Source organism: Callorhinus ursinus, unplaced genomic scaffold, assembly GCF_003265705.2.
Source record: "Callorhinus ursinus isolate GAN/ISIS: 27379988/994484 unplaced genomic scaffold, GSC_fseal_2.0 scaffold39, whole genome shotgun sequence".
Classification (NCBI taxonomy): Eukaryota; Metazoa; Chordata; class Mammalia; order Carnivora; family Otariidae; genus Callorhinus; species Callorhinus ursinus.
The window spans coordinates 17,417,841-17,437,899 of NW_027397101.1; the positions used below are offsets into that span (position 1 = coordinate 17,417,841).

Genomic DNA, 20,059 nt, shown 5'->3' on the forward strand with positions numbered 1-20,059 from the left:
GAGTTAAGACAGTCACTTGAGCATGATTGTAAAATTAAAAAACCAATCCTCCCCGCCGTGGATACTGACTGCCTCAGGAATATCCATGCATACCCTCTAATCATTCACGGAGGGGGTTGGCATTATTCTATAATCCCTAATTTCTTTTCCTGAAAAGAACGGTTGACCAGTTGTCTCCTGAGATCCTTGCCCACTGAAAGTTACACTGAGAGAAAAAATAATAAAATACATGTTCTAATGACCGAACATCCCTGATGAATAGGCCACTCGGTCATGACTGGCCTTCCACAGTCTAGGGCTGGTCTTTCTTCACAGCGTCCACATCCACGGCTCTGTCATGCACTCTCTCCAAGGCTGTTCTACTCACTAAAATTCTCTACCCACTGTGTTCATCACACCCCTGAGTCCTGATACCTCTCCAAGTCCCCTTAGTCTTTTTACTAAACCCTCCTTTGAGTACTCTTTGACCGCCTGAACCAACCTGCTCTCTCCCACTAAAAACCACCATCATCTCTGCAACAGTCTCTCTCTCTCTGCCCAACTTCATTTTACACTCTTGTGGGGTGATACCCAGAGGCCACTTATTTTCTGAGTGGCCTTTTGTACATTTCCCTGATGTATAAAATGAGTATTCTACTTCTTAACCAGATGGTCGTGAACACTAAATGGGAGGACTCATGTGCAAGCATGCCTTTAGCTGTAAATTGTTGCCCAAATTCAAGGTACTACTATGATTGGGATTATTGGTCTTTTCAGAGTGCCTAGAACATTACTATGCACATAGGAGGTGCCCAAAATACACTGATTAGATGAGTAACAGAAGGAACATTATCCATCAACTCCTCCTGATTTAAACCATGGCTACCGGCCACCTGCTCTACGTCAAACTTACCTGCAATCAAAAAATACTTAGTAAATACACCACCTACTCTTACTACCACTGCCATTGTCGCTATGAATAATAACAGCTGACAATCAGGGAGCACTTGCTATGGGCCCAACACCGTGTGAAGCCCACTTTGTGCAGGTGATCTTATTTACTCCATCTTGCCACAAACTTGTGGGGCAGCTACTATCCTTGCTCATTTTATGGAGGCTTAACCAGGTTAGATAACTTACCTAAAATCACACAGGAAATAAAGAGCAGAGGCAGTTTCAAACCCAGGTCTCACTGATTCCAGAGTCCATACTCTTAACCACCAGCCTACATCGTTCAACCAGCAACAAATTATTATATCAAGTAAAAATTTCTTTCGCAGTGGAAGATGACTATGAACAGATGTTTTTGTCAGTTCTAATAACAATCAGATATGTATTAAAACATACGTATGAGGGGTGCCTGGGTGGCTCAGTCAGTTAAGCATCTGACTCTTGGTTTCGGCTCAGGTCATGATCTCAGGGTCGTGAGATCGAGCCCCACATCAGGCTCCACGCTCAGCAGGGAGTCTGTTTGAGATTCTCTCTCCCCTTCTCCCTCTACCTCTCTGCCATTCTCTCTCCCTCTCTTGCTCATAAATAAATAAATCTTTAAAAAAACAACAACAATAACAAAAAAGAACACCATACATACGCGACTCCGGGAAAAAACTGTGTGGCTGATCTCCACGAGGTTTTTCTGGCCGAGGTTCCAGCAGGACCATCTGACCATGGGCTGGCAGCCGGCTTCCCACAGGATCCAGCCTGACTGTACACTCTAGGCCGGCTGTCCTCTCATAATCAAATCTGAGCAGGTTCTTATCAATGGCTCTGGACAGGCCATAGAATTCAGACACCTCCAGGACATTGTTACTCCTACGGATGATGTTACAGTCAGGTTCCAGGAGAAAGACCCGCAGGATAAAGGTTTCTGTGAAGGTATCTGTCTCAGTAAATCTGTGGAGAGAACAGAGCCAAGCAATGTTTACTAGCACTCAGGTACTTCCAGTAGCTAATGACTGACCTTTACAAAATGTGCCTATGGAGTAGAGTTTGGATTTTGTTATATACTCTACTCCCAATCTCTGTTCTTTTCCTCTCTTCTCTTTATGTTGGTGTCAACTCCTTTTTCTGCCATCTTCCACGCCAATGAGCTTTCTTTCAACACCTTCTCTCAAACCCACCATCCATGCTGATATATAATGACAGCTGGGAGCTCCCAGTCTCCCTGCTAGCACATCTATAATTTAAGAGTACCAAGCTTGTGTAATTTATGGATTGAGTTTTGATTCAGGAGTGAAAGGGTGAGGAGTTTCTGAAGCAGCAACACCTTTTTGCTCTTCCAAAACCTCTGAGAGACACTGTTAATTCCATTTTACAGAGGAGGAAACTGAGGCAGAGAGAGACCAAGTAGCTCGCCAAAGGGGCTGAAGAGGGGGTGCGCGAGGGGGTAAGCATGTTCTCTGATTTTCTGCCTCCAACATCTCTGAATATTCTATTTCACATGTCCTCAAGACCGAGAGGAACAGCAGCTCCTGTGACTTGGTCCTTCTCCCCTGCTCCTCCACCCTCTCTGTCCCTTCAAAACTCAAGGAAGAAGTGGGAGAAGCCAGAATCCACCAGTTTTTCCAGCCCTTCCAGGCAAGCTGTCCAACGTTAGTTTTTTAACTCTAAAGCCTTAGAAAGATCAAACAGCCCTGTATGCTGGTGATAAAGAATCCTTGGGTACTATTTCATTTTTTGAGCACAGCATTTTGTTCAAGCCTCACTTTTATTACTTGTTCACATTACCATTATCTACCCATATTTTGCATCAGATTAAGAGCACCAAAAATCCATGCATCCTCATCTGTGTTCCCTGTGCCCAGCATAGGGCCTTGAGTTTTAGTAGGTGATTGTAAGTGTCTATAGAACAATTCAATGTCCTAGTGTCTTCTATAAAACTCTTTGCAATAGTAGTATAGTACTTAAGGGAAATTGGCACTAAAGATATTTTAGCCAAATATTCATAACAGCAATAAAACCAAGTAAAAATCTATCTAAAAGCCTCCTCCAGGGGCGCCTGGGTGGCTCAGTCAGTTAAGCATCTGAAGGCAGATGCCTTTGGCTCAGGTCATGATCCCAGAGTCCTGGGATCGAGCCCCACGTCAGGCTCTCTGCTCAGCGGGGAGTCGGCTTCTCCCTCTCCCTCTGCCTAGAGCTCCACCTGCTTGTGCTATCAGATAAATAAGTAAAATCTTAAAAAAAAAAAAAAGCCTACTCTACCTACTGCATTGTCAGTTACCTCTATGAAGTGAGCAATACCACAACCATGAGCTTAATTTTTAAAATTAATTTTTGAGACATAATTCACATACCATAAAAATCACCTTTTTAAAGTATACAACTCAGTGGTTTTTAGTATATTTACAAGGTTGTGCAACCATCACAACTACCTAATTCCAGAACATTTTTATCCCCCTAAAAAGAAATCCATATCCATTAGCAATCACTCCCCGTTTGCCCTTCCCCCAGCCCCTGGCAATCACTAATCTGCTTTCTGTGTTTTATGCATTTGCCTTTTCTAGAAAAGTGACCTTTTGCGTCTGGTGTCTTCCATTTCACATGATGGTTTCAAGGTTCATCCATGTTGTAGCGTGCATCAGTACTTCATCCCATTTTATGGCTGAATGATATTCCATTGTATGATACCCCACATTTTGTTCATACATTCATCAGTCGGGTCCTTTCAACTTTCTAGCTATTGTGAGTAATGCTGCAATGAAGATTTGTGTGCAAGTTTGGGGGGAAATACAGGTTTTTGTTTCTCTTACATATATATTTAGAATTGCTGGCTCACACAGTTACTCTGTACTTAACTTTATAATTGATTTTGTAAACACTTTTATCATTTAATATGTTTACAATTAGAAGATATTCGACCACTTATTAACTAAGCCGCTGATAATAAAGAATATCATTCAATTTTGGAATATATTTTCCTAGTTCTCATTAAGAATTTGTATTTTGTAATTTTCATTTCCCATTATAAGCGGGAAGGTGGATCACCAGAGATACCTGTATAAGAACTCTAAAGGGGAACAGGACAGAAATTTGCCACAGAAGAGCCTCCAGGATGGATGATACAAATAAAGATAATTGTAAGTAGACAACAATTCGTGCCTCACCTACTTAGGTCCCCAATTTCTACTGATTACTTGCTTGTTTGGAATCTAGCAACTAGCCTCATGCTAGTATCAATCTATAGAGAAAGCCCTAAGAAGTACACAGAATGGTTATGCGTGCTGCTTACCTGTACAATCTAAGCTTCACTGTGTCTTCATCAAGAATCGGGCAACCATTGTGAATATACTTTACTTCATTGGGAAGGAAATGGCAGTCAAAGACCTAGTTCACGTGAAGAAATGGATAAATATAGGTGAAAAAAATTGGTACAAGATTTGATTTTTCTGGCAATAGAGTACTGCCTGGGGAAATCATGGGCTGTTAGTGGGGTGTGTCTATGTATGCATGCGTGTGTGCGTGTGTGCATGTTATAACCACCACCACCTAGAGACACCATCCCCATGTCCGTTCCCATCCTGCTTATATAGGTGTGTCTTTTTGTGAGAATATCTAAACTATGAAAATCCAAGCAGATCAAGCAGATATATTAGGGAGTAATTACCTCTTAAAATGATTCTTTGTTTACAGTTTATAGTACATTTAAACGATGGTCCCATTTATCAAAATATAATACACCCACACCCTTCAGAGGTTCATAGCAACTGAGTTAGAGGTCTACCTGCCTGTACGCATGAAAAGGCATGCATTACCCCTCAACAAACACATTGTATTACTTATATTATGTATCTTTTTCTTTTCCTTTTATTTCTTTCTTTTCTAAAATAGCATTTTTATATTCAAAAATGAAGCCACTGGCTATGGATACTGTTGTGGTTGATCAGAGCCAAACGTGACCCAGAGTTGCTTCTCAGACACTTGCAAAAGACTGCTTTACTGGTTACTAATGGCAGAAATGGTTGATGAGCGGTGCTTGGGTGGTTAAGCATCTGCCTTCAGCCCAGGTCATGATCCCGGGATCGTGGGATTGAGTCCCGCCTAGGGCTCTCTGCTCAGTGGGGAGCCTGATTCTCCGTCTCCCCTTCTCCCTCCCTGCCCCCCACTCGTGCTCTCCCTAATAAATAAATAAAATCTTTTTAAAAATGGTTGATGAGACAAATAGCAAGCTAAAGGTAATTTCTTCTATTCAAATAAAATTATAATTAACTCAATCACCTCACTCAGAACTATTAAGGAAATTGCTAACAGTTGTATTTTGGGAACCCTAATTCTCAAAAGAAGAATTTTCTCTCCCAACCACACCACGATTCTCATTCTGCCCTACCTGACTTGGCAGAGTGTTAAGAAATACCCTTGAGGTATTGGCACACCGTCACTGTTGAGTTCATGGTGTGTGGCCTACACCTTGTCACAGGCTCAATCATTTACAGGCAACATCGTCCCCTTCAAGAAGACATTATTACTAATACAAATGATCTTCTTTTCCCACAGACATCATCGGTTCCTCTTTTTAATTGACAACAAGGAAGGAGATAAAGGAAAGACCTTCCCCATATCACTGACAAACAGTCATGGTGATAAAGAGACAATCTGCTTTGTTAAAAGAAACATCTGCTTTATGTTTCATAATATGTTTTCCTTTTATAAAAGGCGACAACCATAATTGTCCATAAATTTACTAACTAAAACAAAGGAGAGCTAAATCCTTTTCTAATTACTGTCTAGCCTTGGTTTTTTTCCACTTCAACTGCTTTTCCATTACATTTTATAATTAAATTGTCACACATTCCTAACTCATTACTCACTTTAATGACAGTAAGCTGGTTCAACCTAGAGATGTTTTCTTACGGCTGTATTTCTGATTCAAAAAAGCAAGCTCAGCTCTCAACTGAGGTGCTTTTCCACCCAGGAAATTTCTTGCTTTGAAACAGGTGTGAGAAGTGCTGTGTGTGAGGAAGCCTTGTCCTAAAATATGAGGAAAACATATTGCCACCGACCTTATCTAATTGACTATATCAAGAGGGTTATCTAAACAGAAGGTACTGGTGTGCGCCAAGTGAAATCCCTCTCCAAATATCCAATAGGAAAATGAACCTGTTGGTCCTAAGACAAACTTCAGTAATGAAATGAAAACACTAATTGAACAGATGTTAAACAAAACATTTTCTGTGCAAATCAAATAAAACTGTTCATTACACAGCAGGGTGTTGTTAATACAGTCATCTTGCTAGAAATGGGTTCACATAAGCCTTGCTTCCAGCTTACTGGTAAGTGCTATTAAAGAATAATGTTTAGGCTTTGTGTGTATGCATGCACATTTGGCTATGTTTAACTTCAAAAACGCCATAAGAAATAAATCCTTGGGGAGGGTTGCATTAAAAATAGGCACACATTCCCCTGCACCAAAAAAAAAAAAAAACAACAGACTTTACTTAGGAATCTGGTTTCTGTTGAAATTGTCATAATAAAGTAGAAAGATCATCTGGCAGTCTGAGAAAGTTTTCTGGGTACACAGACTTCCTTATGGTACAGATATCTGACAGAAAGATAATGAAACTCCACAGTTCAATGGCCTCCTTTCCACACAATAAATTTTAGAAGATACAAGTCCCGTATTTACTTTAGACCAGATAAATCCATTTGAGCTGCCACATTGACCTCCAGAAATGCGCTCACTGAACATTTTCTTGCACTAAAGTCACAGCACTCGAGGAGACAAGCTGGGACTTTTTGGAGCCCCCTCCGTGGCCAACCCATCCAGACTTCCCTAAACCAGGCAGGCATGCTGTTTCTGCTCCATATTCTTTCTATTAACTGGATTTTGGCCTTCAAATCAGAGAAAGTTTGGAATGGAGATCTCTTATAACTCTTGACCCCCAAATAAGTGTTTTACCTGATGGTAGTCACTTAGATCCCCTTTTGCTCTCTAGTATCTCAGAGCCGACCAGATGGCGAAGACCATTAAAACAACAGCAATAATACATAATGGAGACAATTTCGTTACTTGCAGAGAAAGCACTATAGATATGTTTATAAGTCACAGGCTATTTGGAATAGGGAGAGGATACTCCTCAGAGGCTGACTTAAGGAACAGTACATTCTCCCCAAATTACTTTCTAAGGAGGGAGAATCTGGTGAAGAATAGGGCTTTTGTTTTGCATGCTTAGGGCCAGAGATAGGTGATATGAATAAGCTCAGCTGCAGAAAATGGAATCCTAATCATAGGGACTCGGTTTGTTAAAAGCAAATCCTTGGAGTTTTGGAGAGCAATAGAGGACCCATAGGTTGCCCCAGCATACACCACGAAGAATTTTTTTCTCTTCCCCCACAAAATATTCAGCCTCACTTCTAAATAAATGTTGAACAATTTTTTTAAATATATTGATTGGAAGGGGCACCAAATTATGAGTTCATTACTTTATAAGGCACCTACATACATCCATGCAGCCATGGACACCGGTGTTCTAGGATTAGGGTCCTCTATTGCTTTCCAAAACTCCAAGGATTTGCTTTTAACGAACCGAGTCCCTGTGGTTAGGATTCCATTTTCTGCAGCTGAGCTTATTCATATCACCTACTCGTTGCATTTAGTGCATCTGGGTTGCAGTTATGAACTATCCCAGGTCTCTCCTCTTTCCAACCAAACACACTTTCACTGGGCACCTGGGTGGCTCAGTTGCTTAGGCATCTGACTTAGGCTCAGGTCATGATCTTGGGGTCCTGGGATGGACCCCAAGATCAGCAGGGAGTCTGCTTGTCCTTCCCCCTGCACGTGCTCTGTCTCTCAAACAAAATCTTAACACACCCACACCCCCACCCACACACACTTTTGCAGTGCAAATCGTGTTGGGAGCAAGTGTGAAGATGTTGCAATTCCCAAACACTTGGGAATACAACCCCTTAGGAACTGGGGCCATTACTGTATTCAGACAGTTGGCAGGTGCCCATCAGAAGCTCTGACTGACAAAAGAAAATCTCATGGGAAACTGGAGAGAGACATTTGGTTGCTAACACATCTGGAATACTCCCTAAGTGAGAGTTGTGATGTGTTTCGGAGTTGGACTGTCCTCTGAGTGCGGTAAGTGGAACAGTTTGCAATAGCCACTCGAGTTAGTATCTAAGTCTCCTGAAGTTTGTCTCTACATCATCTAGTACTGCTGTTGAGGTAACCTCCTGGGATAAAATTCTTTGGCCAAATGGAGAAGAAACTTAATGTTCACAGTTGACAAATAATGGTGCACGTCTCCAGAAGCAGCACCAGCCAGTGCGGAACATTCTCAAAATTGCCTGCCTTGGGAGGAAGTTAAACCACAGTAGGGACAAGTCATAAAACCAGAAGCAATTTCCTTATTATGTAGAGAGGTAAACCCCTACTTCAAGCAAATACAATACAAGATAATACAGACTTTTTTTTAACCCAATGACTTAGAAGGTAACTCTTCATCCTACAAAAGGATTGTGCCTAGAATACTCTTAAACGACGAGGTCTCCAAGATCTTGACTAAAGGAAAACATTTGTCTACAGACATTTTTGAAGAACAATGAATATTTAAAGGGAAGTATTTTCACCTCTCTTTTCCATGTCTCTCCTCCCACTCAACGGAATGTTCTAGTGATGGAAACAGATAAAAATGTCTTCACATCTTACTTGTGCTAGTCTGCGATCACAAGTGGGGCCTAAAACACATCTTGAAATCTGATATCTTATCCAAAGGCACCCTGACTAGGAATGATGAGATGAGATCATTTGGGGCAAGAATAATCCCATAAAGACTGATCATATCACACCACACAGGAGATGGCCCACTCCAGCCCTTGGAAGTCTGTCCCTGCTTTGTTTCCTTCCTCTCTCTCTCTCTCTCTCTCTCACACACACACACACACACACACTCACTCACATTCATACACATGACTGAATAGAAAAATCGCAGGTAGGACCTACCTGTGGGGTGAGTTTCCCAACCCTTTGAGTCATTGGCTCGTTCATCACAACTTCCACTTTGCAAGCATCTTTTTCTTTGGGGATGGCAAACTTCAGGTCATCTCCCGACAGGTAGGCAGAGCTGCCCTTCAGCAGCCTGAGCCCACGGTTAAGGCTGATGAAGGTGGCACCGGCCCAGCCTAGGAGCAACAGCAGGGGCAAAGCACGGGGCCCACCCCAGGTCAGAGCACTCATGCTGTCAGGGGCCAACTCCGTTTGTCCACCGGCGAAATCCCTTCAACAAAAGAGGGCTTCTGTGCTTCCTCCAGAGATGTTAGCTCATAGTCCAAGGGGCAGGGCAAGGGGTCCTGACAATTTGCCCCAAGATCTTAACATGTCCCTTTCATTTCAAACCCAGACAAGGAGGCTTTTCAGGCAATCCCAGGGCTTTTAATAAAACTTGCTGATCACTCCTGACAACGCCGGCAAGATGAATGTGCCTCCCAAGTGCTTTTCTAATCCTGCAAATGAGAGGAGAGGTTGTAGGAAAGCGAGAGAGACCAAAAGGTTTGTGTGGCTATTCAAAAAATCCCTGCTGGCAAAGGAATCTTTCACCCAGCCTATAATTTCAGCTAAATTAAAAACAAATAAACTAACTTGACCTCCAGGCCCATGTGAAAAACAGAGAAGCCATTTCATTACCCTGCTTGTAACTCCCACTTCCGGACTCAAGGCGCCCCTTGTGTCCCCACCCCCACCCCGTGGGGATGTCACTTGTGTGGTCCCACAGGAGCCAGCCAGCCTCACTGCCCAAGTGCAGCGCTTGGTCGCCTGCGTTCGGAGGGCGTTGAGCTCTGCTCCCCTTTCCTCGTCTGTTAAATGAGGACTGCCTAATTTGTAGAAGAGAGCTGACAGAATTATTTGCACGCTGGTTCAAACGCTGATTAATCCTAAATCATCACGACCCACATAAGAAACAAGCTTCGTCATTTGTCCCATGAGCACAGTTTTGACATTGCTGGACAATGAAGACACCTGAGAAGCACTTGAGCGGAAACTGGAGAACAGATATTTTTCTAAGTGAACATTTGAGGGTTTTGCCTACATGTCAAAGGGACTAGGAATTAAGTCACACGACTTCACTAGACACAGCCAATGACTCGGCATATGCATACATATTCGCATTATCTTTTTTTTTTTAGATCTTAACCAATTTTTTATTTTTTTCTAATTTTATTATGTTATGTTAATCATCATACATTACATCATTAGTTGTTGATGTAGTGTTCCATGATTCATTGTTTGCGTATAACACCCAGTGCTCCATGCAGTACGTGCCCTCCTTAATACCCATCACCAGGCTGACCCATCCCCCCACCGCCCTCCCCTCTAGAACCCTCTACGCCACCAATTACATTATAATGCACTGAATCTGCACAAATGGGGTCCTTGTTCCTCCTTTAACCACTTAGAATTTCAAGATTATTTCTCTGTGTTCCATAACAACAGAAATGACTCTGCAAAATAAGATGTATTGCAATAAATACTTAAGTTCAGGGTATAGCTGGATGAACCAATGGTGGTTTGCTATGCCCATAGGAAGTCTTTACAGTTTCACGATTTCAACAAATTTCTGTATATAACCAATGGATACTCAAAATGTTTGACCAAAGGGTTTACACAAAAATTTATCCATATCTAATACATCAAGGGAAGACTCATTCTCTTGTCACTGTTTGAAACCATTCATTTCTTTTTTTATTATGTTAATCACCATATATTACATCATTAGTTTTTGATGTAGTGTTCCATGATTCATTGTTTGTGCATAACACCCAGTGCTCCACGCAGAACGTGCCCTCTTTAATACCCATCACCAGGCTAACCCGTCCCCCCACCCGAAACCATTCATTTCTGAGGCAGTACACAACATGCGTCACCTGATATCTAAGGGGGGGGTGTGCACTTTACAGAGCAGTCCTTTTTTTTTTTTAAATGGTGTCAGTCTCAAACTGAAACAGTTCCCACACTCCCACTGATGGTGTTGCCCACACTCCAGCTGAATTAGGTTGGCTTATTTGGGCAGAAATGCAAACCTGGTTGTTGAACCTTCACTACAAAGTCAAACCTGGTTTCCATTCACATTTGGCATCTAAGACCACTCCAAAAAAGCAGCACATTCAGAGAGAGGAGAGTGGCTAAGTGTTTTCCAAAATGGAGAGACAAGGGGAAAAACTTTGCTTTCTGAGAATTAAATCAACTTGTAAAGGCTGTAAGGACGGCACCCTCTAGTGCACCCCTTTTATCTATTACCTCCCTTCTCCTTTACTGCTTCTTCCTAGATCCCCTGACTTTTTTTTTATTTTTTTATTGTTATGTTAATCACCATATATTACATCATTAGTTTTTGATGCAGTGTTCCATGATTCATTGTTTGTTCCTAACACCCAGTGCTCCACGCAGAACGCGCCCTCCCCAATACCCATCACCAGGCTAACCCATCCCCCTACCCTCCTCCCCTCTAGAACCCTCAGTTTGTTTTTCAGAGTCCATCATCTCTCATGGTTCGTCTCCCCCTCTGACATACTCCCCTTTTCTTCCTCTCCTGTTATCTTCTTCTTTTTCTTTTTTCTTAAAATATGTTGCGTTATTTGTTTCAGAAGTACAGATCTGTGATTCAACAGTCTTGCACAATTCACAGCGCTCACCATAGCACATACCCTCCCCAATGTCTATCACCCAGCCACCCCATCCCTCCCACCCCCAACCACTCCAGTAACACTCAGTTTGTTTCCTGAGATTAAGAATTCCTCATATCAGTGAGGTCATGTGATACATGTCTTTCTCTGATTGACTTATTTCACTCAGCATAACACCCTCCAGTTCCATCCACGTCGTTGCAAATGGCAAGATCTCATTCCTTTTGATGGCTGCATAATATTCCATTGTGTATATATACCACATCTTCTTTATCCATTCATCTGTCGATGGGCATCTTGGCTCTTTCCACAGTTTGGCTATTGTGGACATTGCTGCTATAAACATTGGGGTACACGTACCCTTTCGGGTCCCTACATTTGTATCTTTGTGGTAAATACCCAGTAGTGCAATTGCTGTAGATCCCCTGACTTTTTAACGTGGGGAGCCTAGGGTGCAGTCCTTGGACCTGGTTTTTGTCTACCCTCATTCCCTAGTGATCTCATTCCTTGGCTTTAAATACCACTTATATGCTAATGAGTCCCAAATTTATATCTCTAACCTCCTCCCTTAACTCTGGATTCCACATGCCATTGTCTATGTGACATCTCCCTGGGGGTATTTAATGGGCATCTCATTCTTCATGTCGCCAAATTGGTGCTCTTGGTCTTCCCTCCCTCCCTCTCTCCGACCTCAGTTAATGGCATCCAACTTTTCAGTTGTTCTCTCCTTTGCTCAGTGTTTGGTCTACAGCTAAACAACAGCAACAAAATCCTGTTTGTTCATTGCAGTGGACACACCTTAGGGTGACCTCCAATAATTGCTGCCCCATAGCATCCGGAAGTTCCCTCCCCTTGAATGAGAGCAGAACCTGTGAGGGTTCCAACCAACAGAATAAGGCACAGGTGATGGTTCCCATGGTTACACTATGTAATATAAGAATCTCTCTTAGCAGGCTGGGGCTCCAGGCCCTCCTGCTGACCTTGAAGCAGGAAGTCTCCATGAGTTCCAGTGTCACAAGGAAATGAATTCTGCTGACAGCCTGAACGAGCTCGGAAGAAGATTCATCCTAAATCAAGCCTCCAGATAAGACCAGCATCCAGGGGCGCCTGGGTGGCTCAGTCATTAAGCGTCTGCCTTCGGCTCAGGTCATGGTCCCAGGGTCCTGGGATCGAGCCCCGCATCGGGCTCCCTGCTCGGCGGGAAGCCTGCTTCTCCCTCTCCCACTCCCCCTGGTTGTGTTCCCCCTCTCGCTGTCTCTCTCTGTCAAATAAATAAATAAAATCTTAAAAAAAAAAAAAAGTCTAGCATCCAGCTGATGCCTTGATTGCAGCCTGAAGCAAGGAACCCAGGTAAGCTGTGACCAGATTCCCGACCAATGTCAACTGTGAGATAAGAAATTTGTGTTGTTTTAAGCCGCGAAGTCTGTAGTCATTTGCTTACACGGCAATATAAATCGAATGCACTCTTCTTCAAGACATATCCAGACTCCAACCACTTCTCACTTCCATTGTTGTTACGAAGGTGCAAGCCACACCATCAACTCTTTGTTGGATGACTGCAAATAGCATTCACTTTGCCTTCCCTTCTTCTCCTCTTGCCTCCGCTGTAGGCATTCTTCGGCATGGCAGCCAAGGGTCCTATTAAATATTACTGAGGTCACGTCCACACCCCAAACCTCCAACGGCCTCTCATCTTAGTGTAAAAGCCATAAGGCAACCGTGTATGTGATGTGCGTCTCCCTGACTTCTCTCATCTCCTCTTCCGTTCACCCTCCCTCCCTTCCTCTGCTCTAGCCCCACTAGCAACTCTGCCTTCCCTCATACAGATCAAGATTAACCTCCTCTTGCTCCCATCCCGAACCTTCCCACTTGCTCTTCCCTCTGGCACATTCTTCCCTCAGATATCCTTCTTCCCACCTCACTGGCTGCCAGTTTTCCATCACATGTCACATGTGCAGTGTACCACACCTAACCACCCCCTTAAAACTATGACACTCCCATCTCCAGCACCGTTCTCTGCTTTGTTTTCAACCTTAGCCCTTATGACCATCTAAAAATACATTTGCTTGTTTGTATTGTTTGTGACCATCTCCCTCACAGAGGTGAGAATTTTTATCTTTTTTATTCATGGATTTATCTCCATGATTCCCTCCATCTTGTTGCCCAGGACCACACCAGAGGCTGGCAGAGCTGTGACCTAGAAGGAGCCTAGAAGGGACATTTGCAAAGTGGAGTCACCCTACCAGCCCATTCTTCCAGAATTTTATGTGGCAGAGGATATAAACTTCTTTCTTGTTGAACCCACTGTTATTTGGGGTTTATTTTGGTACTCATGACTGAACTGCAACTACAGTTTTAATCATCACCTTATTCAAGTTTTTCTATTAATTTAATTCAGTCGCTAATGAGCTAAATAGTGTACCTTCTTGCCTAATAGTATATGGGGCAATAGCTCATGCTCTAATCATAGTAAGTTCTTAATTACCAGATAAGTACACAGACCAAGATCCCAAGGTTTATCCACAAGGAAGAGATGAGAGAGAAAGAGGAGGAAATCTATTTCTGTGGCCCCCTGAGCCGCAATGATGTGGAAAGAGTGGACCTGAATTCTGAAAATCTAGATTTGACTCGATTCTTATGAACATTGGTTTCCTCTTTTAAAAAGCAGACCTATCCATCCTCCCGCTCCCAGTTTCCCTGTAAGACCAAATGAAATAATGCATGTGGAAATACTCTGATTATAAAGCCCCATACAAATGTAGCATAATTATTACAAAATACATCAAAGGAATAAGAGGAAAGCTTGTCTTGAGAAAAATAGAATGGCAGGACACAGGCCTTGGTGAAGGCCGCAGAATCGGGTTCAGTACAAGTCAGAGTATATTCTATTCACATTCTCCTCTACTCTTTCTTCCTCATGATCTTAAGGCAGGCTGTAGTAGTAAAGACTGAATTCCAGTACTTCCAAAACAACCTGAAGCAACACAAATGGGAGGAAAGGAAGGGTCCAAGAGGAATAATTTCCAAACTCAAAACCAAACATCCTTCAACCAGTGGGGCCTGGGTGAAGTGTGCAAAATTAGGCTCTGTGAAGATCCAAAAGAGTATGTTGTATTTATGTTCTATTTATATTCAAATTTTGCTCTTGTATTTTTCCCTTGGTGTTGAGAAACACCAAGTTTGTGGGCATTCCATGGAAAATACTGCTCTGATTTTTCATTTGAAGAAGGTAGCAGGGGAGAGGAGAGAGGAAAGGGTTTGGATGAACAGATGGGGAAGAAAAGAGCAAACAAACGAACAGAACAATAGCCAAGGAAATCAGGGCTCTGAATCATACAAGGTTTCATAGATGATGATGGGTCTTTTATCTCCCCCCCCACACACACAAATTAAATGGTAGTGATTGTCTTATCTCTGATACAAAATTATGACATCCAGTGGGAACATCATAATTTTAATTGACAACACCCTGATATAGCTCATCGTGAGAAGTCCATTTTCTGGTCCCAACATAGGGCGAAGTCAGATGCTCAGAATCCATCTAAGCACAGCTCACTCAGATTGCCGATGTGGGCATCCACGGCGTGAGCAGAATCAGCTGGAGCACTCAGAAGCGGAAGCAGAAAGGTGGCTAAATTCTTCTAGGGAGCTTGTAAACTGACATTTAGCCACTTCAGATTTAATTTGACCCTGTCTGCTTGCCTGTGTGGTTCAGCTGCTTCTCGGCATTTCAAAATCCTCAAGTCATAGCTCCAAAGCAGCTCTGTTCTTACAGACCGTGTTCTCACCATTGCCTTTTTCCTTCTTGTGGAAATCAGGTATTCTAAGGAATATCTATACAAGCCAATAAAAATGAGTGAAGAGATGTTCTGAAAAGGGGTAAACCACTCTGCTTTGAGTTCTTCCTCAAAAATTCAAAGATGTTTCTGTAATCAACCTTTCTTTCTTGGTAAATTTCTAGAACAGAAGAAAGTAATTTAGTAACATTTCCTGGTGGATGGGGGATAAGGAATATGAGCTAGTATTTACTTCATATTTATACATTTGGGTTAACCTTAAGAGCATGTATTATTTATGTTAATAAAATCATTATACTCTTGTCACTTATCTAGGATATTCTGCATACATCAAGAAAAGAATGGATCCTAGCTGTCTCCTAGGCTCTCACTGCAATGGAAATTTTCAATGGTCAATGATAATCATGTGCCCTGATAAGATTCATATTTACTATTCTTCTTTAAAATTTTGCAATGGTAGCTACACAATGCAAGGAATATACCTTTCCCCTCTTGTGCCCAGCACAATAATCTATCATAACTTTTTGTTTGCTTGCTTTGCTATGTGCAGGACTCTCATATGTAGCCTCATACTATTCTCAGTGATCCAGGTTAATTATTACCAGTCAAGGGAAGATGATATGAACAATGGAACCTTTTGTCTTCCCTATTTCAGCAGTACCCTCAAGTCTTTAAAAATGAAAATAAACCTGAAAGAATGGAGTGGAATAAGCCCAAAGAAAATGAAAACACTAATTCAGAAAGATATGTGCACCCCTATGTTTACTGCAGCATTATTTACAGTAGCCAAGATATGGAAGCAATCTAAGGGTCCATTGATAGATGAATGGATAAAGATGTGGTGTATATCTATAATGGAATATTACTCAGCTATAAAAAAGAATGAGATCCTGCCATTTGCAACAACATGGATGGAGCTAGAGAGTATAATGCCAAGTGAAATAAGTCACGGAAAGACAAATACCATATGATTTCGCTCATATGTGGAATTTAAGAAACAAAACAAATGAGGGCGCCTGGGTGGCTCAGATGGTTAAGTGTCTGCCTTCGGCTCAGGTCATGATCCCGGGGTCCTGGGATCGAGTCCCGCATCGGGCTCCCTGCTCCTTGGGAGCCTGCTTCTCCCTCTGCTTCTTTCTCTCTCTCTCTCCTCTCTCTCTCTCCTCCTCTGTCTCTCATGAATAAATAAAATCTTTAAAAAAAAAAGAAACAAAACAAATGAAAAAGAAAAAAAGGATAAACAACAATAACAACAAAAAAAAACTTAAGTACAGAGAACAAACTGGTGGTTGCCCGAGGGGAAATCAGTGAGTGGGGAGATGGGTAAAAGAGGTAGAGGGGGATCAGAGCAGAAATCAATGAAACAGAAACCAAAAGAACAGTAGAACAGATCAACGAAACTAGGAACTGGTTCTTTGAAAGAATTAACATGATTGATAAACCCCTGGCCAGACTTATCAAAAAGAAAAGAGAAATGACCCAAATCAATAAAATCATGACTGAAAGAGGAGAGATCACAACCAACACCAAAGAAATACAAACAATTATAAGAACATATGATGAGCAACTCTATGCCAGCAAATTAGATAATCTGGAAGAAATGGGTGCATTCCTAGAGATGTATCAACTATCAAAATTGAACCAGGAAGAATTAGAAAATCTGAACAGACCTATAACCACTAAGGAAATTGAAGCAGTCATCAAAAATCTCCCAACAAACAAAAGCCCAGGGCCAGATGGCTTCCCAGGGGAATTCTACCAAACATTTCAAGAAGAATCAATACCTATTCTTCTGAAACTGTTCCAAAAAATAGAAATGGGAGGAAAACTTCCAGACTCATTTTATGAGGCCACCATTACCTTGATCCCAAAACCAAAGACCCCATCATAAGGGAGAATTACAGACCAATATCCTTGATGAACATGGATGCAAAAATTCTCACCAAAATACTAAACAATAGAATCCAACAGTACATTAAAAGGATTAATCACCACGACCAAATGGGATTTATCCCTGGGCTGCAAGGTTGGTTCAACATCTGCAAATCAATCAATGTGATACGATACATTAATAAAAGAAAGAACAAGAACCGTATGATCCTCTCAAGAGATGAAGAAAAAACATTTGACAAAATACAGCTCCTTTCTAGATCAAAACTCTTCAGAGTATAGGCATAGAGGGTACATACCTCAATATCATAAAGCCATCTATGAAAAACCCACAGCGAATACCATTCTCAATGGGGAAAAACCGAGAGCTTTCCTCCTAAGGTCAGGAACACGGCAGAGATGTCCACTATCACCACTGCTATTCAACATAGTACTAGAACTCCTAGCTCAGCAATCAGACAACAAAAAGAAATCAAAGGCATCCAAATCGGCAAAGAAGTCAAACTCTCACTCTTTGCAGATGACATGATACTTTATGTGGAAAACCCAAAAGACTCCACCCCAAAACTGCTAGAACTCATATAGAAATTCAGTAAAGTGGCAGGATATAAAATCAATGCACAGAAATCAGTGGCATTCCTATACACCAACAAGACAGAAGAGAGAGAAATGAAGGAGTCGATCCCATTTACAATTGCACCCAAAACTGTAAGATACTGAGGAATATATCTAACCAAAGACGCAAAGGATCTGTATTCAGGAAACTATAAAATACCCTTGGAAGAAATTGAGGAAGACACAAAGAAATGGAAAAACGTTCCATGCTCATGGATTGGAAGAACAAATATTGTGAAGATGTCAATGCTACCTAGAGCAATCTACACATTCAATGCAATCCCCATCAAAATACCATCCACTTTTTTCAAAGAAATGGAGCAAATAATCCTAAAATTTGTATGGAACCAGAAAAGACCCCGAATAGCCAGAGGAATGTTGAAAAAGGAAAGCAAAGCTGGCGGCATCCCAATTCCGCACTTCCAGCTGTATTACAAAGCTGTCATCATCAAGACAGTATGGTACTGGCACAAAAACAGACGCATAGATCAATGGAACAGAATAGAGAGCCCAGAAATGGACCCTCAACTCTATGGTCAACTAATCTTCAACAAAGCAGGAAAGAATGTCCAATGGCAAAAAGACAGTCTCTTCAACAAATGGTGTTGGGAAAATTGGACAGCCACATGCGGAAGAATGAAACTGGACCATTTCCTTACACCACACACAAAAATAGACTCCAAATGGTTGAAAGATCTAAATGTGAGACAAGTCCATCAAAATCCTAAAGGAGAACACAGGCAGCAACCTCTTCGACCTCAGCCGCAGCAACTTGTTCCTAGAGACATCGCCAAAGGCAAGGGAAGCAAGGGCAAAAATGAACTCTTGGAACTTCACCCCCTTTTTTGATTACCTACTATATACAGGCACTGAGCTCTATTCTCTATATGTATATTTTCATTTATTTCTCACAAAAACCCTACAAAGCATTTTCTACTATTATTCTGATTTTATAGGTAAATAGTGACTTAAAGAAGTGACAGAAGAATCATAATAAGAACTAACATTTACTAAGTGCTTACTAAAGGCTAGGCAGTGTTCAAAGTACTTCACATATATTATCTTTGTTTAATTCCTGCAACGGATTTTAGGAAGTAGAGAGTGATTTTACAGGTTTGGAAAATGAGGTGCAAAGAGGTTAAGTAACTTGCCCAAGGTCAGCTTGACTCTGGAGTAACCTAGTTTTGCCTGACTCCAGGACCCACGCGCTTAACCCCACTACATTATACTGCTTCACCTCACACCAAAATCTTATACTCCCTGCAATTACTTCACTACCCCCTTGGGGTCATTTTCTTACAGCACGCGAACGCTTAACAATTTTCTTTATGGTTCCGGACAGCAATTGATGACTGTTGCCCGAGTTAAAGTTTCACTGGAGGGAACGTTCTCTCAAAGAAGTAGTTGTTACTTTAAGGGCAGATAATTAAGGCAGATGCCCTGTCTAACCACATCTTACTGTTCCAACTTATCACACTAGCAGCACAATTTTTTTTTCCCACGCAGAACGCGCCCTCTTTAATACCCATCACCAGGCTAACCCATCCCCCCACCCCCCTCCCCTCTAGAACCCTCAGTTTGTTTTTCAGAGTCCATCGTCTCTCATGGTTCGTCTCCCCCTCTAGTGCCCCCCCTTCATTCTTCCCCTCCTAGCAGCACAATTTAAAGGCCTCAAGGCAAACAGGCCTCCTTGAAATTCCAGTCTATTAAATCAATAAAATATGTGTTGATTCTGTTTATAGCATTGTGCTTCCTCCACTCTGCAATTTTCTTCTAAAATGCAATCTAAATCACAGAATGTATGGTTTAGGAGAGACTTTAGAAATCAAATAATCCATATCCTTCATTTTTTTTAATCAATGTATTTGCTTCTTTGAAAATAACCCCCTGTTATGTATATAAAAGAAATACATGCTCATCAACTAAAGGATAAAAATACAGAGACACAAAGAAAAGGAAAAAATACACTTTCCCAACACCCACAGAAAATATCCTTGGGGTTTCAAATGTATATGTATGTATACACAATTTTTAAACTTAACTAAAATCATACTATAAAAAGTGTGGACCATCTTTTTCTATTAACACAACATTCTAGTTTAAGCATTTTCCATATTATTAAACATTCCCTGTGAACTTACTTTTCATTTGTGCACTCT

At 41.7% G+C, this 20,059-nt stretch overlaps 1 protein-coding gene across 10 annotated transcripts in view; it reads right to left on the reverse strand.

Moving 5' to 3' along the window:
- FREM1 (FRAS1 related extracellular matrix 1) overlaps window positions 1-20,059 on the reverse strand; it is a 182,671-nt gene that overhangs the window by 139,920 nt on the left and 22,692 nt on the right. For all 10 annotated transcript variants that reach the window (XR_012374776.1, XR_012374777.1, XM_073880813.1 and 7 more), the window contains 3 exons: window positions 8,921-9,420; window positions 4,208-4,302; window positions 1,571-1,872 (listed from right to left, as the gene is read on the reverse strand). Coding sequence is in view for 8 of the 10 variants with exons in the window: in XM_073880813.1 (XP_073736914.1) it covers window positions 1,571-1,872; window positions 4,208-4,302; window positions 8,921-9,154 (631 nt within the window). In the remaining 2 variants the exon portion in view is untranslated. The remainder of the gene's footprint in view (window positions 1-1,570; window positions 1,873-4,207; window positions 4,303-8,920; window positions 9,421-20,059) is intronic.